The 21712-nt window shown below is 39.1% G+C and overlaps 1 protein-coding gene across 1 annotated transcript in view; it reads left to right on the top strand.

The window, feature by feature from the left end:
- The first annotated feature begins 418 nt into the window (after nt 1-418).
- TPPP (tubulin polymerization promoting protein) overlaps nt 419-21712 on the top strand; it is a 56017-nt gene continuing 34723 nt past the window's right edge. The window contains exon 1 of the mRNA XM_026842223.1: nt 419-729. Coding sequence (XP_026698024.1) covers nt 419-729 — 311 coding nt within the window. The remainder of the gene's footprint in view (nt 730-21712) is intronic.

A 21712-nucleotide genomic window follows, 5' to 3' on the forward strand; every position in this document is an offset into this window, starting at 1 on the left:
TTTTTTTAACTTCAGAAATGCAAGTAGGTAGTAATGCCTACAGTGTAAAAGGACATACTTTTATTAGAATCAGTAGACTGTGGTGATTGCCATTTAAAAATAAAAGAAGCAAACACTGTGTTCTCTTGTTGGCTGATGTATTGATGGTGAAATTAGGTTTGTGCCCTATTTCAGAATGCTCTTTCCCTGACTTTTTTTTTTTTTTTAAATTTTTTAAATATGCTAGAATTTTTTTCTAGATGGGCAGAGTTACATAGTTCTATGTATAGACTGATGGTGGAGGGCACTGAGTTCTTGCTAAATTTATATACCACTTATTCTTCATACTTTGTATGATATGGACTGTAGCCTTTAGCTTAATGGAAAGTAAATTAGTGCAAATTAATGTAATGAGTTTACCCTCCTCTTTTGTAGCACAATGGCTGACAATAAAGCGAAGTCGACCAAACCTGTGAATAAGACTCCTCCAAAGTCTCCTTCAGATCCAGCAAAGGACCGAGCAGCAAAACGATTATCCTATGATTCAAACAGCTCCCATGAGGGAGCTATGGCAGGAGAAATAAGTGCTCTGGAAGAAGCCTTTAGAAAATTTGCCATCCATGGTGATACAAGAGCCACAGGAAAAGAAATGCATGGGAAGAACTGGTCAAAGCTATGTAAGGACTGTCATGTGATAGATGGGAAGAATGTGACAATCACAGATGTTGACATTGTCTTCAGTAAAATCAAGTAAGTTCCTTTATGCCATCATTTCCTTGTCTCCCTAACACATTTTGTAGATATCATCTATATTCTCTTGCTTACAGATGTGAGGCACTGTATATCTTTGCCACAATCAGTCTCTTTCTTGTTCTTTTATGAAACTGTGTTGCTTTGTCTGAAGGTACATCTTTCAGCTTCTGTCCTACTGTCTTAAACTGACTTCAGTGTCATAGGTCTTATGCTGTACAAAGAGGAAAGAGGTATGATGTGATCAAGACAAATTCAGGCTATGCAAAGAAACCTTTTTTTTTTTTTTTTAAAATTGCAATAAATGATATGACTGTTTCCTGAAGGATATCTGAATGAAGTCAGGATGGTTTTACCTCTTGCCAAAACGCAGCTTCAGAGGACTGAGGCTAAGGTAGGATGTGTACTTAAAGCCATTATTCTAACAACAGTCCTAATGTCCAGCACAACACCTACACAAGTTTAAAATGTAGGGCCATGCCAAACCAATGGTGAATTTGTGATGCAGACCCATGGCTGTGATTAATAGGTTAGGATTATCTCAGTGGTCCTATCTTATTCTTGTAAGCTGACTGGAGCTTTAGTGAAACTTTCTCCCCACATTGAAAACCTAGGCAGGCTTTATCGAGAAGCTCATCAAATCCAAGGGAAGACATTCAACTCTTCTGGCATGTTCTGTGTGAAGCCCCAGATTTTATTTTTTTTTTGTTCTCACTTTATGTATGGAATTGGAACATTTTCACCTTCCCCCTCCCCCTGGTATCCAATAGCCTTGTTTAAATTGTCTCACACCTCCTTGTGTTGAGGGACATGCTTTAAGGAAGGGTCCCTTAATTGTGGTTTGTAGGAACATTTATTTGGCTTGTGCTCCCAGCCACTGTGGTTGTAATGCTGAGGAAGGCATGCAAACTGAGTTGCTTACAAGGCTAGATGGGAAAACTTGCTACAAGCACTGACCCTTTAGTGTGCATTAAAGCATAGAAAGGCAGAGAAGAAAAGGCCCCTTGATCTTGAAAGGTTGTTCAGTGTAACATGCACAGTTAGATTGACATTACTTATTTGATTTCATTCTTTCTTTCTTTTCTCCTGAGGGCTCTTATTTAGGCAGTTGAAAACACTATATCTGCACACTCCAATCCTCTTGTTTTTGTATCAGTCCACTTTCTCTTTTGAGTTCCTACTTGTATTTTTTTGGAAGTTGTGTTGTCAGAATTGGGTATACTATCAGTGAAGTAGCTTATTTGAAATGGATGTTTAGGGTTGTTTGTCTATTATAGATTGAGAAAGAAACAGTGCTGGCATTTATTTTCAAATTTCCCTTGGCTTTCACAGACTTAAAAATTTCTCTGTATCTATCATCACAGGAAGTAATAAATCTTCATGCTACTTTCTTCGGTCGGTATCTGGACAAGTTAGTGATAGGACAACCCCATGATATGGCATAGACAGTTATGAAATATTAGCAGGTATAAAGAAGTATCAGTTCTGGTGCCTGCTGGGGTAGAAGGAACTCAGTCCTATTCTGCAGGAATGAGTTGTGAGGTGGCAGGCATCTGAGGCTCAAGGTGAATGTCAGCGCATCCCCTTGCGGTTCAGCAGTCTTAGCTCAAGGGTTCTTGTCTCTGCCTCTGTGGTGAGGTGCCTGTTCAGCAGTTTCTCAGACCTCTCCCATGACTGCTGTGAAGTGTTGTCATTTATTTTAGAAGAAGCACGCCATCTTTTCCTCTCTCTATCTAATATTACATAGATTAGAAGACAACTACATCAAATGCATGTTTATCTCAATTGTTTATCAGTTATGTGCTCATTCCTCACCTGTGCATGTACATACAATATGTATTTTTTATATTCTTCTCTTTTAAGATTATTTTAAAATTAAGCAATATTATGGCAGACGTGGAAACTTGTAATAGCTGAGATTTCTTGTCTTTATTAGGAGGGTCTGTTTTTTCGTGTGCATACTTTCAGTATGTATAATTTCCCATTTTGTTAAGTGTTGGGGCTTGGGCTTTGTTACATTTTTATTCTTGAGAGTGTATGTCAGCAATTCTTTTTAGTCTACATCATATTTATTTCACATATAATATTTTAAGTTTTAACAAAGAAAGATTTAATGGCTCTAGTTACTCAAGTGTTAGTAATATGCTGTAACTTAGGAGGCTTATGCATAGGCTAAGTATACAGGTTTTCTCGAGCGTGTTCAGACAACTGCTTTTCCTTGCTTCCTCATTTGCTTCACATTTAACCCTAAGCTAAAGGATAATGATATATTTGGTGTTGCATCAAAACAAACATACTCATAAAATGATTTCCATTTTGCAAGAAGCTTTTTCCCAGCAGAGTGCTAAGGTTTTTTGACAACCCAAATTTTTCCTTATCTGTGTCGAATGAAAAACATTAAACCCTATGAAAGATTCTCTGACTCCTCAGAAGGTGCAGAGTACTGCTTCCATGCCCCAGTAAGAGTAATGTTTACGGCTGTCAGAAGGTTCTGTGTGTCACTGCTGGTTTTAGGTTCTTCAGCTAGGCTGTGTCTCATAAGATGGACTTTGGCCTGGGATTCTTATGGTCAGCCATAATGGTTCAGTGAGGTGGGGCTGGTGAATCTTGGCAGTTGTAGTCTGGCCAGGGAACACACTGAAAGATAAGAAGAGATGATTGTCATGGCCAACTGCAATTGTCATGTAGTATTGTGGTAGAACTTCCAAACAGGCTTTCTGTTGGGTCTGTTACTGGGAAGCTACTGTGTCTAGCAGGATTTGTTTTTTAGCCATCTATACTTAAAGTTTATGACAATGGCACATGTTGTTGAAACACTAGGAAAATAATTGATTGAGTATAACTGTTCTTTGGATTTATCAATTACTATGTCTCTGTATAAAGCTCATGTTTGTCATCTTGCTGAGTTTCCCAGGCTTCCTTTACTGTTCTGCTACAAATACTGGCAAAGTAGGTAGGAACTATGTGTTGCTGATAATCAGGGTAAACTAACAGGGAAATTAGTAACAGATATGTTTAACTAAGAGCTCCTGAAAGATAATATTTTATTCTTGGATTGGTAACTTCCTCTGCTGCAGGAGAGATTTTATCAGTTCAATCCTGAGAAGTAATTACATTTTTGCAGAGTGAACACCCCCCTCCCCACTTCTACCTAACCAGGTGAACAAAACCTCTGAAAGTTTTGATTAGTCTGTGATACTTCTTCAGAGCTGGGATTATGTGCCTATGTTTCAGAGATTAGTTCATTTTAGGTTAAGTTTATGTTTTTATAAAGATGGAGAAAATTCTAATGAACCCTTGTTACAAATACGAAAATAAATTAAGAATGAGGTTTTCCTTCTGCGTGAGGATGTCAGGTCAAACTGAAGTGTAATTTGGCTATTTATCTTGCATAAAAGATCCATGGAAGGCCTTCATGTAAGCACAGCATTTGTATGTACATTAGGATATGAAGAATGAATGGTCTAATGCAAAGAATGCACAATAGTAGACATTAGAGAATAATTGCTACAATTGCACTGTTTGCTAAGAAAAGATCTCCCCCCGCCCAAGGATATTTTAACAGTAATGTGTAGGTTCTTAAGGGTCTCACAAATCCTTCCAATTTGGTGTCCTGTAATATAAGTTGTTGTGTGTTAAAACCAGATTTAATAGATGTCTTTCTGCCCTTTTTTCTTGCTTTTCTATTTTAAAAAACTTTCTATTGTTAGAAAATACAAGAAATTAAGCAAAGCCCACTTGTAAGTAGCCATGTGTATGAATATTTATAAGTTACATCCCTAGAGATCAGAGGAAAACCACCTACATTTATGCCAAATACTTGGATTGTATCATTACAGTTGGGATAGACTGCAATTTCTATAGTAAGTAAAGTATTTTATTTTTAGATTATAAAAACATACAATAAAGGCATATCATACAATGTCATTATCTTTCTATGCATGTTGCACCTGGAAAAGCAAAAGAAATTGTGAAGAATTACAAAGTTTTATAATATCTCATGGGATGAACTCTTATTTAAAATGGAGCAAAACCAACAAAAGTGAATATAACTGTAAATGCAATTATGTAATAAGCTTTCCTTACTGTATTTTATAGTTTCACAGTCAAAGCTTGAGATGTTGGACTCTTTTTTTTCATAGGTTCATTGGATTGCATGCAACAGTAACATGATGGTTGCAGGGTAAATTTTTATTTCAAAGCTAGCCCCTTACCTAAAGTTACATAAAATGTTCTTTTGCTAATTAGTATCAGGATAGCTTTTTCTCTTTAAGTAGCAAAAATTAAGAAACTCCTTCTGTGAAAAAACTGCTCATATCATTGTTCTAAAAAACAATGCTGGAAATACTTTATAGGAGGTAATTTTTTTTTTTAACTGTTCCCTAAATTCACTGCCATACTTGAAGGCAAGGGTAAGTCACAATCATATTCTATGAGAAGGAAAGTTTTCATAAATTACTGTATGTGAAATTTTCATGACAGGACCAAAAATAGTATTTCACCATTTTTGTAATGATAATAACTTCAACTTCTGTGTAGCTCAGGCTTCTGCTAAAATGTAGGGCTTTAGTATAAATATCTTGGTAATATTAGATCATTACAAGCGCTCATTTTTCACATACTATCTGAACCTTATACAGACATGTTTCTGCTATATTTTGCAAATTAAGAGTGATAATGTAGTCTGGGTCTACTGAATTTAGAGACATAGAACTTGCAAACATGCAATAGCATTTGAAAATTGATGATTTTCATGAGAATGGGAATTCTATGTGTATCTTTTTTAGTAGATGAAACAATTGCCTGCTTTTTGGGAAATTTTCCTCATTAACTGACTGTTTCTTTTATGTTACTCTTCCAGAGTTGCAAAAGTTTGTAGGCTGTGTCTTGCATTGTGCTTGCACAGTGTATATATGGGTTTAGTGAATCTTGTTGTCTTGGAGGAAGCAAGCTTATTGGTGACACAGGAGAAGGTCACAGAAGTGTTCTGGATTTGGTATGAAAAGCAACATGTGGCTGCATTCTTCTTCTTAATCCAGCAAGACAGTGAGACAACAGTCTAAGAAATTCAGGGTTTTTGTATTAAGGAAAGCAGAATACCCAAGAAGAATACATGTTCCTGATCTTGGACCAGCATTCTGGCATGTTGCCTTAGGAACTTAAATGTCTTTGTTTATTGGGGTCAACAACTGCTCCGGGAAATTTGATATGTTAGCTATGCCATACACATACTCCACATGTTGTATGTAGTTAATATGGTAATAGTAATAGCCCTGATATAAATACCTCTGCTCTTATTTTAGAAGTGTTGCCACTCAGCACTGCAAGAGTATGGTTTAAGCACTGCCATAAAACTTCTAATTCTATGACATTAGATAGAAAAATAAAAATACTTCTATTTACACTGGCATGTTACTGTGGCTGCGGGCAGGCCTGGGTGACGTCACGCCTTGGATCCATTGTGAGCATTTATTTAGGTAGCTGTCTCTATGGAAACATTTGTTTGTTTTGATGTTACTATGTGTTAAATTTTAAACAAATTTTTGTGGTTCTATACTGGTTTGTTATTGAAGACTAGTTAATCTACACAAGCTTTGTAAATATACCTTACCCTCTAAAATATTTTTGGTAAAAGATCAAGTGAAAGCATAATTGTCCTTTCAAATTCCATTAATAGTTTCTTATGTTGCTTTGACATGTTTTCTTGTTGCTGAGGAAGCCATGTGTTCTAAAGGCCAGAAAACACTCCTCCATCTTTTTAAGAAAGGAAGGTTTTGTTCCCATGGAGAATCTTCACAACACACTTTATTGTGTCCTGACTTCTGAGCAGTCCCACCCATGCTCTATCCTTAGTACATCTTGCACAGTCAGCTGTTCAGCCTAGTTCCCACAGTCTAGATCAGTCAGGCCTCTACAGGAGTGCTTCCACCTGAGATCAGCTGGGTCTTAATTCAGCAGCAGTTCACCATTGCTGCAAGACTGTGGAAGAATTAAAATGGATAATGTTTGCTCTAAGCAACTGGCAACATAACTCTTGGCAACAATAAGTACATGCTTTCCCCGTTTTGTTAACTATAATCATATTTTTTTTTGTATTGAACAATTATGATACTTCTTACTTTCTTAATATATTTGAAGGGAGTAGTATTTTGACACTTGTGCTCATTCAAAATAAATATCTCTCCATGAAGTTTTTCTGAAGTAATTAACAGAGATTTTACTGAAGCCTCTCTCAAATTTTTTAAAACATGTAAATAGGCATGAAGTGGTCTTTATATGTAGATGAAGCACATAGGAGTTGTAAATTTACTTCCCTACTGGAGAGATTCTTTTAATAGTGACATAGAATCTGATTTGTGTAATTCTACTTTATGCATGAAGTAGGCATAACAGTTAACTTGTGTACTTTAATGTCTGCATCAGGAAATAAGTTTTAAGTGGATATAGAATGGTATGCAGAATATAATCTGTGCTAATAAATCTCTCCCTTCCAAGCAAATTGTGAAGTAGTGCAGTTATAGATAGAAAAGTAGTTAAGTTACACTAGAAAGTGTTCTTTACCACATCATCTATATTTTCATTGAAATTAGGATCGAATTTCCTTTCTTGTCCAAGAAGCCAAATATAATATTGCCTTTTGCACTTTATACTTGAAAGGCTTTTTATTAAAAAAAAAACCCAAAAAACAAAGCAACTCTTCTTCCCCTTCTACCAAGAGGCATAAATTCTAAAAGTAAAACTGTCACAAGAAGAAAGATTAATTTAGATTCACTTGCTATTTTGCAGGCTTGTTCTGTGCATGCAAAATGAGTAAGTTCTGTATCCTTAATGATGTGTGATAACTACAGAGGTGTTTAAAAACACCTTTTCATATGACTAGACATCACATGAAAACCTATAGATAACAGCAGTGGGCGATTCATTTCCCAGCTGACATGGAATGCTGCATGATATCATACACAGTACTACAGAGCAGCTTGCTTAGTGTTTGCCACACTTTGTGGCATAAGCTACTCGAGGACTACAAGGACTTCTACTGGTGTAGAGTAGAATTAGGGCTCTGTTATGAAATCTTGTCTTGTGGGTTTTTAGTGGGTTTTTTTCCTCCCGTTTCTGTCCCCCCTCCCCCTGTCTACCAAGTCAGCCTAATTTCATCATATTGCACCATCATTTAAAACTGCCTGTTTTTCATTTATAAAAGCAGCTATGTGAAATCTGTGTTAGTTACACAGTTACCTCATTTTACTGATTAACAAGCAAGTATTTTCTGGACTGTTAAGCATCAATGTAGACTTTGTCTCTCATTTTTCATGGATTAAAGATTATTTAAATGTAAAGGATGAGGCAGCCTTGGCTGCAGCAACCAGATGAATGTAAAGTTTAAGGCCCTGAGAGGAGGGAGCAAGATGAACAGAATTACAAACCCAGACTTCAGAAGGGCAGATCTTGGCCCGTGCAGTTCCCCACAGGAAACTGCCCTGAAGGGTAGAGGGGCGCAGGAGAGCTGGTTGGTCTTCAAGACAGCTTCCTCAGAGCACAAGAATGGTCCATTCCCACGTACAGGAAGCATGGCAACAGGCCTGCATGGATGAACATGGAGCTTCTGACTGAGCTTGAACTGAGAAAGGAAATAGACAGGAGGTGGAAGCAGAGAGAAGCTGTGTGGAAGGAATATAGCCCAGGCATGAAGGAACAGAGAGAGGAAAGCCAAAGTGCCCCTGGAGTTGAGACTAAGGATGGAGGTGAAGGAAAACATGAGAGATTCCTGTAAGTCCACCGGTAGCAAAAGTGTTGGCCGACTGCCTGGTGTGGCAGGGGACCAAGTGACAAGGGATATGGAAAAAGCAGAGATACTCATTGTCTTTTTTTTCCTCCCTTTTCAATGGGTAGGTCTTGCCCTCGGGGCTCCCAGTTCCCCGAGCCTGTTAGCAGTCTGTGGGCATGAAGCAGTGCCCACAATAAAAGCAAACAGAGTTAAGAATCACTTGAGCCAGTGACACATACACGAGTCCATGGGACCAGGTAGGATGCGTCCAAGGGTGCTGAAGGAGCTGGGCAATGTCATTGCAAAGCTGCTCTGTATCATCCTCAAAAGCCGTGGGAGCTGGGGGAGGTTCCCAGGGACTGGAAGAAGGCAAACATCACACGTGTCCTCAAGAAGGACAGGAAGGAGGATCCAGGTAAGTACAGGCCAGGCAGCATAACCTCAGTCCCTGTGGAGGTTGTGAAGCAAATCCTCAACCCACAAAAGACAAGAAGGTGATTTGGAGCAGCCAGCATGGATTTGCCAAGGGTAAGTCAAATCCGATGGACCTCATTGCTTTCACTGACGAAATGACTGGCACTGTGGGCAAAGGGATATAGTATACACCTTGATTATGGCAAGGCCTTGGCCCTGGTTGCTTCATCACCAGATTGTTGAGGTATGGGCTGGACAGTGGGCTGACAGTCTAGGAAGCAGCTGTGGAGGTTGTGGTGGGCACCCAGTTGAACGTGAGTCCACAACAGTGCTTGCAGCGAGCGAGTCGTGGCAGCAGGGAATGGTAGGGGCGTCCAGAGCTGCATGAGGGAATGTGTAGGCAGCAGGTCTGGGGAAGTGATCTTGCTGTTTGTGGTGGTTTGACCTTGGCTGAATGCCAGGTACCTACCAAGTTGCTCTATCACTTCCCCCCACTTCCCTCTTTTTTTCTCAACAGGGTAAAGAGGGGAAAGAAAATAAGTAAAAAACCAACCAATAAAGAAGAAAACCCAACCCTTGTGGGTAAAACAAAAGCAGTTTTAATAAAATCAAAGTGAAGCACAGGTCTGTGCGTAGAATCAAAAAGCAAACAGATGTGTTCTCTCCTTCCCATGAAGAGGTGACGTGGGGCCTTCTCAGGAATCAGGGCTCCGATACGCGCAGTGGTTGCCTCGGAGGACCAAGGGTGCCCCCACCCCCTTCCTCCTTTCTCCCAGCTTTATACTGAGCAGACGTCACATGGTTTGGAATATCCCTTTGGTCAGTTGGGGTCAGCTGTCCTGGCTGTGTCCCCTCCCAAGACCTTGTCCACCCCGCCCCACTGCAGGGGGAAATGTCAGAAAGATCCTCGGACTGTGTAAGCACTGCTCAGCAGCAGCCACAACACCAGGGTGCCATCAACACCCTGCCAGCTCCCAGCATCAAACACAGCACCGTGAGGGCTGCTGTAGGGGACAAACAATTCCGGCTCAGCCAGACCCAGTACACCATTCTGTTTGGTGCTTGTGAGACTGTATCAGGAGTGCTGTGCCCAGTCTGGGGCTCCCCTGTGCAAGAAAGAGACTGAGACACTGGAACAAGCCCAGTGCAGTGCCACCGAGATGGGTAGGGGGCTGGTTACAGTATACCGTGACTGTGGCAGGGAAAGAAAAAAATGTTTCTTTATGTATAGACCATAGAAATTAATTTGCTGTTCTGAAGTTAGAGGGGAAATTTTAGAGGAAGAAAGTGTGTCTGCATGTATGTGTTTGACTCCTAAAATAAGGACATGAGCTAGAAATCATCCATCTTGTAAAGAAGATTGCTAGATGATAAATATTGTAATTAAGCTATATTTGATTTGTCTATGTGTATAAAGCTACTAAAAGAATTATGATATGGTCTGCTTAGGCTGTGCTGCTGGTAAATGGAAGCATGAACCTTTTGCTGCAGATTTTCATCTTCCCTCTGCTTTTGGTGGTTTGGGTTTTTTTTTTTTTTTGGGTTTTTTTTTTTTTTCAAAAACAGTGGTTGAATTGGGAGACTCCAGTTCTTTTGTTCTGCTCATTATCGAGAAGTTTAAGAGAACTATTTTACAACTGAATCAGAACAACTCTTGTTAAAGACTGGTTGTAACTTTAAGTTGAAGAAATATTCACCAACACTCCATCTTAAAAAAATCAAATGTGAGCATATATCAGGTCCCACTCAGATGAGGGAGACAAATGACTCCGATTCATAAATCCCTAGTGGAGTGGACAATGATGAGACATGTCTCAAAGTCCAAACATTTATTAACTTCCCACAATGTACTAATTGGATACACAATAATTGGCTAAGTATTTAAGAAGTTGTGGCAAGCAATACAGTATGCTTTGCATTTCTTAATGGTAGTAAAAGAGAAGGTGAAGAAGAAGGGAGATGGAGAGAATAGAGGGTATAGAGATCACCGGTCTGGGTTCCTGCCTTGATCATGCCAGTGAGGGTTCCAGGGGGTATCTGTTGTCTTTGCTCCACTGCACTCTCCGGACCCTCCGCACCCTTGTCCCCCCTCATGCACTTTCCTTGGGTCTGTCCCCTAAGTCGACCCACATAGCTACGTATCCCATGTACAGAGAGGGGTAAGGTGTTTCATGGGATGATGTAGTTAGCATGGTCTTGTTAGCCTTTGTTAGCATATTCAGGGTGTTAACTTTAATATGCATTTTGTGGATAATGAAGCAAAGGTCATGCACTGGACAGATGGCCCTTGAAATTTGCCCAGGTGCCCCAGAGCAGAACCGTCCTGTCTCCACAGGGCTCCTTCCTCCAGAGCATCCTGAGTTATTTGGGCAGCCTCATCAGCTTCAACCTCCATACCCTCCACCCCGCGACTGTAGTTTCATTACTTGTGAGTGTTTGAGACATTCCTTAGCTTGGAGGGCCTCCACTCCCCCTGCTATCCTTTATCTCTTTCTTAGTCTGTTTTTCTCAGACCTTGTTTCTTGCAGGCCTGTTTCTTTCAGGACCTGTTTTTATTACACAAGTCATCTCTCACAGTCTATGCAGTCTTCCTTGTTCAGTTTCATCTTCAATACCAACAGGAATGTAAAACTCTTCCTCAGAGCAGTGTTGGCATATAGCTTTCAAGTTTGTGAAAGGCCATGTTAATCAGGCTCCTAGATCCCATGATTTATAGTTGCTTGGAGTCTTGAAATGCTTTGGACCTGGAGCCTGGGGCTAATATTACAGAGGAGGAAAAGAAAGGATCAGTTGTAAATGCTGAGTGTGCAGTGTGTGATCTGCCCCTTAAGGCTGGGCACTACATGGTCTTATTTTGTCAGAGGTAGGTCTGGGCCAGGCAGGTTTAATTTACTGATTTGAAATTGTTCCTGGCAGTGATGTCCAAATACAAGACACCTTCTTAATGTTCTTTGGTCTAGCTCTGGCTGGTCTACTAGTTGGATGAGGTTTTAGATGCTATATATAGTTAGGACTTGCAGTGTTAAAACACCCAAGTGGTGTTACTGGAAACCACTCTGAAAGTCATCACCCTGATTAATTAAAATGGTGTAACTTACTAATTTCTGCCTTTATTGAAGTTGCTTATTGCTTTCTTTTGTGTCTGTGTGTGCACTAAACTGCAGAAGCATGAATGAAATCCAAACTTTACTTTGAATCTTGATCTCTGTTCCTGACTTTCTGCAGGGTTCTTTAATGCATATGAATGTATTTCCATGATTATTTTTTTTTTTTTTTTTTTTTTAAAAAAAAGGTGTGGACAAAAAAAAAGTGTGTGGACCTTTTGGTGTGGTGTTCTGGTATAACCTCCCCAGAAGGAAAAACTTTCCCTTTTTTTCCATTTCATAGTCAGTTTTAGGTTCTCATTTGTTACAAAGGTTCTGGATGTTACCAGGAAATAAATTATCTTTAAAATCTTGCTAAGAATGCTAACAGCTTTGGTGCTGATTCTGAAGGCTCCCAGAACATTGTAATTACATAAGCAAATCTCTGTGGCAACCTCTTTTAGGAAGAAATGCTGTTAGGTACTAGAGTTTCGTGGTTGAAGGAGCAAATACAGAAAGCCATTCAGTTTCTGTGAGGAACTGGGGAAGGATGATGACAGTTGACAGAGTGTAGCCAGGAAGACCATGGCTAAAACGTTCACCCTTCTGATAAGAAGTAATACTAGCACCTTAGCTACTGCCCATCACTAGCTCTTCCAGCAGTGCAAGCCCTCCCAGTGCACTGCTGCTTTTCTACACAGAAGTATTGTTACTGAGCTACTGGTTCCTCTGAATAGCAGCATCGTATCCTGAATAACCAGCATCACTTTTTGCAGGTCTCCCATCAGAGTGTTAATATTGTTGATTTAATTTATCAGTTGAGAAAAGATGATTGTTTAAAAAACCAAAACCAACAACAAACCCAAATGGGCAGGAGGGAGTAATGTTCACAGTCTGCCATTTTGTTAGGTAATGTTTGCCTCCAGTACTTCCTTTGATCAACTGGTTGCTAAAAAGACACAATACTTAAGGCAGGAAGGGAATGTTTCTGTACTATCTGGACATTAGTAATTCAGGCAGAAACGCCCAGAAAACCTGACTGCAGTGTTTTGCATCAAGCCAGTAAGTTTCTGCTTAAGCTGTGGAGCAGCATTGAATCAAACCTGAATCTTTTGTCAGTGATGGTAAGATGGAAAATACCTTCAGGCAAGTTGTTTCAGTGGTGATGGGAGTTCATTGTAAAACCCATTCTGTTTTGAATGTGTGATATTCCTGATGTCCAGTAGCTTTTCATGCTGCATTTGCTTTCCAGTAATTGGTTCTGGAGATCCTTTTTGGGAATGGTGCCACGTTGTGTGCAAAGCCACAGGGTGCGCAGCTAGCGAGAGCTTGCCATGTGCTGTGCTAGCTGCAGAAATGGAAGCAGTGCAGCTCCTACTGTGTGGTGCTGCACTGCTCTGGTTGTCCAGCCTGTTGCATTGTGCCAGGTGAATGCTCTTGGTGTTAGCTTGGTGTTTTAAACTGTGTGCTTCATAAAAAGGGTGGCAGTGAGTGCTGACAGAAAATTAAGAACATGCATGACTTTTATCAGCACTGAATTGTCTGTCATCTTTGCCTCAAATTTGTTCTGGATGGAAGAGTCCTGATAGTGTGGGGAATCTTTTTAGTCTTACACTACTACCCTGTTTTCATGATTGTAGCACAGGCTTTATAGGATGCTTAGAAAAGAGCTTTTTGGAGTGCTCCTTCAGTATACATAAAAGTACAAGACTATAAAAAGCATAAGCCACTATCGTCTGGTGAATAGGAGTTAGTGCTGTAGACCTGTTAATCTGTTTGTCTCTGCTGATACAGCAGAGCATTGTACCACTTAGTGCCATTTGTGATCATGGGCACCAGCAGCTGCAGAATAGTGGTGATGTTTGGCACCAGGCTGTGACTCTCATGATGCATGACAGCACTTGCTTCATTGCCCAGATGTCTTGGGTCTTTATTCTGTGCCCTTCAGTTGCAAATATTGTTTAAAAAAAGAAAGTAAGCTAATGAGAGGAGCAGTTGTTGTGCTTTGAGAGGCTGTTTTTTTTTTAATGCTATTTAAAAGATGCAACCGATAGCTTTTCTATCATCATAAAAGTGTGTACAAGGATAAGTTGTTTTTCTTTCAGCTAACAACAGATATCCAGTGATACTGTAACATAATGGTAGTTCGTTACTGAAAAATCAGTATGAGAAGACAGGATAGATCTGTGCTTATTGTTTGGAGTCTAACTCAGATACCCAAGATCTCCAGATACCCTCATTATAATTCCCAGTGCAGTACCAATTAACCCTGGATTTGTCTGCTTCATGATATTTGAGGTGTTTGTTATTGTGTGGGGTGATGTTTGTTAAGCTTCTGAATGGAACTGACAGTGCTGAGAATTGAAAATTTACCTGACGCAGAGCAGTGTGGGAGTAATGCAGGAGGCTACTGAGGAGAGGGGGCAGCCCTTACTCATCATGTGCAGTCTGTATTTCATAAGAAGGTGCTCTGTGTTCACTTCTGCAAGAACAAGCCCCTGTGGTGTGGGATAGATGAAAAACGGTGACTGGACTCTTTACCTTTCTGACCAGTTGCTTCCCTGTGTATAGCAGCTACTACTGCTGCATGCCAAGCTAGTTGGTGGCACTGGGGGATCATAATAAACCCTATTTTGGTACTTTCAATGCTCAGTCTTCCTGTGTCTCAATCTGAAACAGGTAGTAACCTTTCTTCCAAATTTAAGCTATTTTAAATTTTTTTCTAGTAATGGATGATGTATGGAAACAGATTCCTGGGGCACTTGTAATCCAGGTGGAGATCACCGTGCTCTTGTGGGTTAAATAGCATGTGTCATACTGTTCTCATTTGGTATGGTGTCAACAGAAGGTTTTGCACCTTTGTGAGCAGTATGCATTGATCAGTGTTTACACTTTGCAAGAGGCTGTCTAGGGAGAAGGCTTCAAGTGGGGGTTTTTTTGGTGGTCTTTTTTAGCAAAAGAAATGAGCAGGTGAGTTCATATTCTTAAAAAAGCCTATAATAGACAAAGGAAGAAAAAAGGAGTAATTTATCATTTATAGGGTCTTACATTTTTTATCTGAAGTGCTTTGTAAGTTGAGAGATAGTTTTCAAATATAAGAGGACAGTAGGATAAGGTACTGAAATGTAGCTATGATGAAAGAAAATGTATACCCCATATGGTAGCTGATAGCCACCCTATTAGGTGATATTTTTGTGTATGTCCAAATATAAAGAATTCTGATACTTTTCAAGCACTGTATTGGAAATAGGTTTTGGATGAAAGTGGTGGTGAGCTGTCTGTGATTCGCATTTAGGACTTCTTTGTGTTAATAACTAAAGATAATGAGTGGTGTGAATGTAAATCTGAGAGTAATGACTATAATCTGATTAAGTGTTTTTTGCTCCCAGTAGTCTTGGTGCTGGTTTAAAATGAACAATGAAGAGTATTCAGTTCAGTAATTCCTTGAGAAGACCAATACATTTGCCATATGTTCCAGCGCTTTATCCTTTATTAAGATAGCACAAATAGCATGATTTGTTTTCTAAGCTTTTATAGTGAGAATAAACAAAAATTATTTCCTTACTTTTGCAGAAAAGCTGGAACTCTGGTTTCCTCTTCCAGACAGGTTGCTTTTCTTTCATCACTTCACCTCAGATGAGAGTAATGGGAGAGCTTTACATTATGCTGAAGTGGATGACGTAGCTGGAAAAGCTGTTGAACTAAAATGCGCAGAACTAGCTTGATCTTCTCTTTTGTCAAGACAGCACACTGTGGCCTATTGGGTCTCCTCTAGCCAGATGAAGACAGCTATAGAAAGGATACTGAGAAGTCAAAGAAGATGTTTGGTTTTGCTCCTGATAAGATGAACGCTGCTTGCTGATTTAACAGTTTGGTTTTGAGTTTGACCTGCAAATCCAGCTGACTGCAACTTCAATCAACATTGGCCATTTTGAACAGTTTGTCTGATTTTAATAATTCCTTTTCTAATTCAGTCCTGTGCTCGGTGACCAGCAAAACAGTTATCTCCTGCATGCTTGGAAGATTGTTCCTTTTATTCCCCTTTAGGTGCTACACTGTGCCACCCAGTCATTGGCTTCCTCATTTCTAGTTCTGCATCTTTTAAGTATTAATCTGTGAAAGGCATAGTGATGGGCATAGATGGACAGTGATGTGACAGTCACCTGAGATAAACAGTAAGGGTATATAACAGCTATCAGATTTAAAGGCTACACATAGGGAACTGGATTTCTTTAATGTCAGGGACTCTGATGTTATGTTATCTACCATGACATTTGCACTTTTTGGAAGTGTTTCAATTCCATTTGTCAGAGCCTTGACATAAAGAAGATGACAAGATGTACTTACTGGAAACAGTTATCCAAATAATTTATGCCAAGTGCTGATTAGATTCCTATATGTGCTTGCTGCAAGTGTAATCTCTTAATCTTGGAGGAAGTCATTTACTAAACAGCACAGCTTCTCCAACATACATAGTGATTTTTAAAGGCATTATAGTATTGACTAACCTTTCAACAGTGTTATGGAGTTAATTGTCATATGCTGTTGAAGAAAATGGAACACATTAAGTGTTCCTGATTTACATGTACTCAGAAGAATTCTGGCCAACGCTTCTGCTTGTCATCTGCATTGAGCTCCATTTGAAAAAATCTGTGAGGCTTTTTGGGGCTTTTAATAGTGAGAGGATTTGACTTCTGATGCCTCTAAAGGGATGGGCACCCTACCTCTGCTGCAGAGTAGAAAGGCACAAAGACATACTAGTTTTTGTAGCTCTGGTCTCACAGGACTGCTTTGACCTATTGTATAGGATAAGGTGTTTAGTGGTGCATAAGGCTTGCTTTGGTTATGTTCTACCCTATCAGACTTTGTTTGGTAATTGAAGCAGAGTATTGGTCTGAACCAGTTTCTGTTGAGCAAACCTCCTGGTTTTGCTATCCTTGTTGTGGGAAGTTAACTATAAATACATGCATCAAGTACTTAAGCTAGTTTTAAATTAACTATTCGTATAAACATACCTAATATAGAGATTCTATGGTGAAAATGACCAGCATGTAACCCTGCAAAGATGTTTGTCCATTGCTTGTTATGGGGGGTTTCCACAGTAGACCTGCACAGGCTGGTATATGCTGTGAAGCGCATAGAATTTAACAGTGTATATGTACAGAGCATTGTCTTAATCTGTTGGGTTTATGTCATCCTGTTTTCCTGCAAGAGTCAGTCTGCAGTTTTGCTTTATAGGTTATAAGGTTATACTCAACTTGCTTATGAACAGCAATCCACCCTACAGGCAGTGCTAACGGAGTGTGAGAGACCAGATGTTGAATCGGCTCCCATGGAAATTCATTAACAGTCTGCATTTAGAAGATTTTATATCACAAATAATTAGTATATAAGAATCTGGTAGGTAAGACAGTCTTCTGACATATGCACTGGAATAAGAGCACAGAATTCTAATACTAATTGCACCATTAACTGGCCACAGTTTAGAAAACTTACCCTTCTGTACCAAACATTGTGAAAATGGATATTACTGTAATGAATATCCTTGCACCAAAACACCATATTGTCAGCAAATGACAGTTTGGAGCAATACTTGGCTTTCTTGCTTCAGCTGGTAAAATCAGTGGCTTTGAAGAAAATGTCAGCTTCAGAATTGAGATGGTTACATTCAGGAAATAAGACTTCACTTTTTTTTCCTGAGTTACTAAGAGCTGCTAGATGTTGCTACTGTAAGAATGTAACAATTCTTCTTATTATTATTTATATTTTATTATTAAAAAAACAAATGTAACAGAACGTGCCCTTTGTACAGCAAAAATCAAGAGGGCAGCACATGTTTAGCAGTTTGTATTCAAAAGCCAGAGAGCTGTGACCTGACAGAGAACGAAAAAGAGATGCATTGAAAGGGAATTTGTATTCCTCTTCAAAAAGGTTTCTGATGTTTGCTATGGATTCTTATGTTGTGAGAGTTGGGTTTTTTTGTTTTGGAAGGAAAAGCTTCTCAGGTATTTTGAACTTATTAAATGCTATTAAGTATTCAGTGGTATCTGATCACAGCAGTGTTGTTCAACTGGACTCATCTAAGGACAGGTTCAGTTTCATCCTGGCATGCAAGGAGGGTCCTGTGCCCTGATAGATTTTGCAGCAGGTGTAAGGGACAGGCTAAATTAGGTAGAAATTTCCCTAACAGTTCAGTAACTCTAGCTGCTTTCTTAGTTCAGTCACTGAAGTTATGTCAAACATCTCCAAAATTGTTGGAATCTTTCTCAGCACTGGCTTGATACCTTCCTTCAGTAGCTGGTGATCTAAATAAGTCACAGATTTCCAAAAGAATGTACACTTGTTCTTTCATAGTCTCCTCTCTGCTTTCACAATTCATTCCAACATCTTGGAGGCTTCCCAATTGTTCCTTGTCATTTTGGTTTATGACAGTGATGTATGCAGGATAGAAAACTATGTGGGTAAACCTTGATTTATTGTAAACTTTTGGATCTTTTATATACATCCAGTGTTTTGAATTGAGAGAAAAGTGATGTAAATGAGAGAATATCTGTATTGGTGTTGACTGTCATAATTTTCTGCATTTCTGTTGGGTTGGTTTCAGAGGCACATGAGTCATCACTGTAATGACTGATAAACAAACATTTAATCCAGGGGACGAGATAGATTCCCATAGAGAATTTGGTCACTGTTTATAGCTTTCACAAAGTGCCAAGACATCATTGGTATGGACTGTTCCTCAGATTCTGTGGTACAACTGAGACTTCCACTGGTAAAATATGTTTCCCTCTTGGAACACAGAGAAAGGATCAATCTCTCTTACCCCAAGGAGGACTGCCTCAAGATCAAAATGGCTTATTTCTGAAGCTGGATGTAGCTTTGTTGTAACTACTTGTTTGGCAGGCTTTCTCTGGTAGAATTATCTTAGGATGCTTAACTTTAGCTTAGATTTTTTTTTTAATCAGGAAATAGGTGGAACTCTGTGGTTTGCAAACCCTCTATTTTTTTCTCTTCAATCTCTGCTTTGCCTACTTTCAATTGTTTAGGTCTCAGAGCTAAAGAGCCTGCACTTACTCCTTGCAAGGTATACTGCACTTTTTTCAGATGTTCCTTGTTAATGATTATTAGGGGAATCTTCATTCAAATTGATAGCTGTCTTGTCCACTTTGTGTTGGGATGGGAAGTGCATAGAGATGGCTCTTGAGATATATAAAGTAGGCAAATGCTTTATCTTTTATTTTCCCTAAGCTGTGCAAAGGTGCATCCACAAGATACGGGAAGGAGAAATGATACATCATAGCAGAGGAACTTACTAAAGAATATTCTCTGCATTGGCAGTAGCATACAAGTCCTTAGACTTGTGGGTCTGTAGAAGAAATGAGGCACCACTTTTCTCATATACAAGTGTTATATAGCTTTTGCTGCTGTATAATTTAGCCTGAAGACTTCCTGTCTGCATCAACAGCTACCCCTAGCCCCCATTCTCTTTCTGTAGGAAAGACAAATTTGCTTCCAGAGAAATCAATAAGAAGGAGGGAAATAGTCCAGAACTGGTACTTGATGGGCATGGATAACAGAAAAGCAAGTATATACCTCTTAGTTTATGTATATCTCTATGGCATGCATGAACAATAATGTTTTGAGACCAGCTACAAGTGTTAAAAGAATGTGAGTCTTTTCAGCTTCTACATTAAAAGTTCTTGCACTTTTCAGTAATTAGAAACTGCTTATCACTGTACATTCTCATGGAGGTTATTTCAGTGTCTTCTGCAAAAGAACAGTAAGATTTTTCTGGAAATTACATTGATGCTTGAGTGAGCAAGGAGAAGTAACTTCTGTAATAAATACATGCATCATTGCTTTTATGGTAACATCACAGCAGAGTTTGTTTCAAGAATGTATCATATGTATGAAGACATACCACTCAAAGCTAAATGAGCTTCTTTGGGTCCATACAAAAAATTAAAGCACTGTGTTTAAATAAGGATCCTGTTGACATGACAGTTGTCCTACATTTAATCTTTGGTCTGAATGGAAGCAGCCTTCATTTATGGTTATTTATGGCTTTGGTTTGCTTGTCACTTTGCTTTGCTTGGTTTTGTTTTCTTGTCACCTGGTTGTAGCATCAACTCTGAAAAATCTGTCCTGTTTGTTTCTATTGAGCTGTTTTTCACTATACTTCAGTTTCAGCTTAACTTGAAAGGATTTTATTATGTGCCATGAGAAGAATTCAATGTGTTTGTTGTTCCCCTATTTATTCACTGTGGTAAGGACATATCTAAGCTGTTGTAAAAGGTCAAATGAGCAAAAACTGTGCTCTTGACATAGAATTTGTCTTCTGACATTCTCTTGAACACCCCACCTTAGAGAATTAATTTTCAGCATAATTTCTGAGTAGGTAGCAATTTTGCATATGTGGTTTTCAAAAATACTATGTTCACCAGTTAAAACTCTTTGTTGCTTAAAACCTTCATTTACATGCATAGTGTTCTAGGTGACTTGTATATAATGTGAACAGGAATGAATGATGTCTACCGAATAAGAACAAGAGCAAATTTAGAGATATTTCTGAAAACTTGGATTTGGTATCTGGAGTTCCTTTGGCTTTTCGTTTGTTTTGTCATATGAATAAGATTTTAGTGATGCAGGACTGGACATTTTTTAAAAAAGTTCTTAATGCTTGTTTAAGTTCAGCTTGCTTCCTAATTTTTCATATCAACAAGAATTAGCTTGGACTCTTAGATGTCCCACTTAATTTCCTGTCTCCTGTGTTGGTGTCCCGTGTCCATCCGTGTCTTACCCCCCCCCCCTTTTTTTTTTTTTCTAAATGATAGGAAAATACTTTTTTCACAAATTTTTCTGTGCATTCAGTTTTTCAGTGGTCTAACTCGTTCTTGGTGGAAATAACCTGATGTTTCTGCAAGTTTGTAGCTGGTTGAACAATGCTGTACCCAAAGCAAGAACATGATTTAAATTGTTGAAATGTCAACTGGATAAATCACATCTGGGTGCAATTTATCTTTTTTCTCTGTGTGTTTTTTTTACTTGTGGGCAAAGATGAGGAGAAACATTTTGCACATCAAACAACTATAGGTTTCCTGTTTTTTAAAATAGTACAGTTCTCTTCAGATAGATATCTCCTCAAATATTCTCCTGCTTTCATTGTAACCTGAGAGACTGTTTCAGACAGTCTGCCTGTTCTTCTGTCTTGCCTTTTGTTTTGTAAAATGAGAATAACTGCTGACAATGCAGACAATTGCATTACTAATTTTAAGGCTCTAACTGCTGTTTCAGAAGACATGAAGATAAGAGGGATATGGGGAGATGGATATTGTGAATATCGGTGTTTTAACACAAATTCAGTCTCTCATACAAGGAATACACATAGAATGGGAAGACTGTAGACCATCTGCATACTCGGAGCTTTCCTGTGACCATCAATTTTCTTTATCCTGTGGGAAGGTAATCTTCCAGAAGGGGAGGCATGTGCAGTTGCTTTGTTATTTAGGTTATATGTCTTGTTTTGCTTGAAAGAGAACTTGTGATAATTCTGCTGTGTGCGTACCTGCAGTCTGGAGTCTCCCTTCTTGAAGACTGTGATTTGGTCCTTGGCCATTGGTTATGACAGACAGATGTCTTGTGGGATTCTCTGCATGTGACCTCTGGATATGGGCTGTCACTGTAGTTACTCTTCTTTCACTTGGTGTGTCATTCTTGATTT

Source organism: Athene cunicularia (genome assembly GCF_003259725.1).
Source record: "Athene cunicularia isolate RWA chromosome 2 unlocalized genomic scaffold, athCun1 chr2_part1, whole genome shotgun sequence".
Classification (NCBI taxonomy): domain Eukaryota; kingdom Metazoa; phylum Chordata; class Aves; order Strigiformes; family Strigidae; genus Athene; species Athene cunicularia.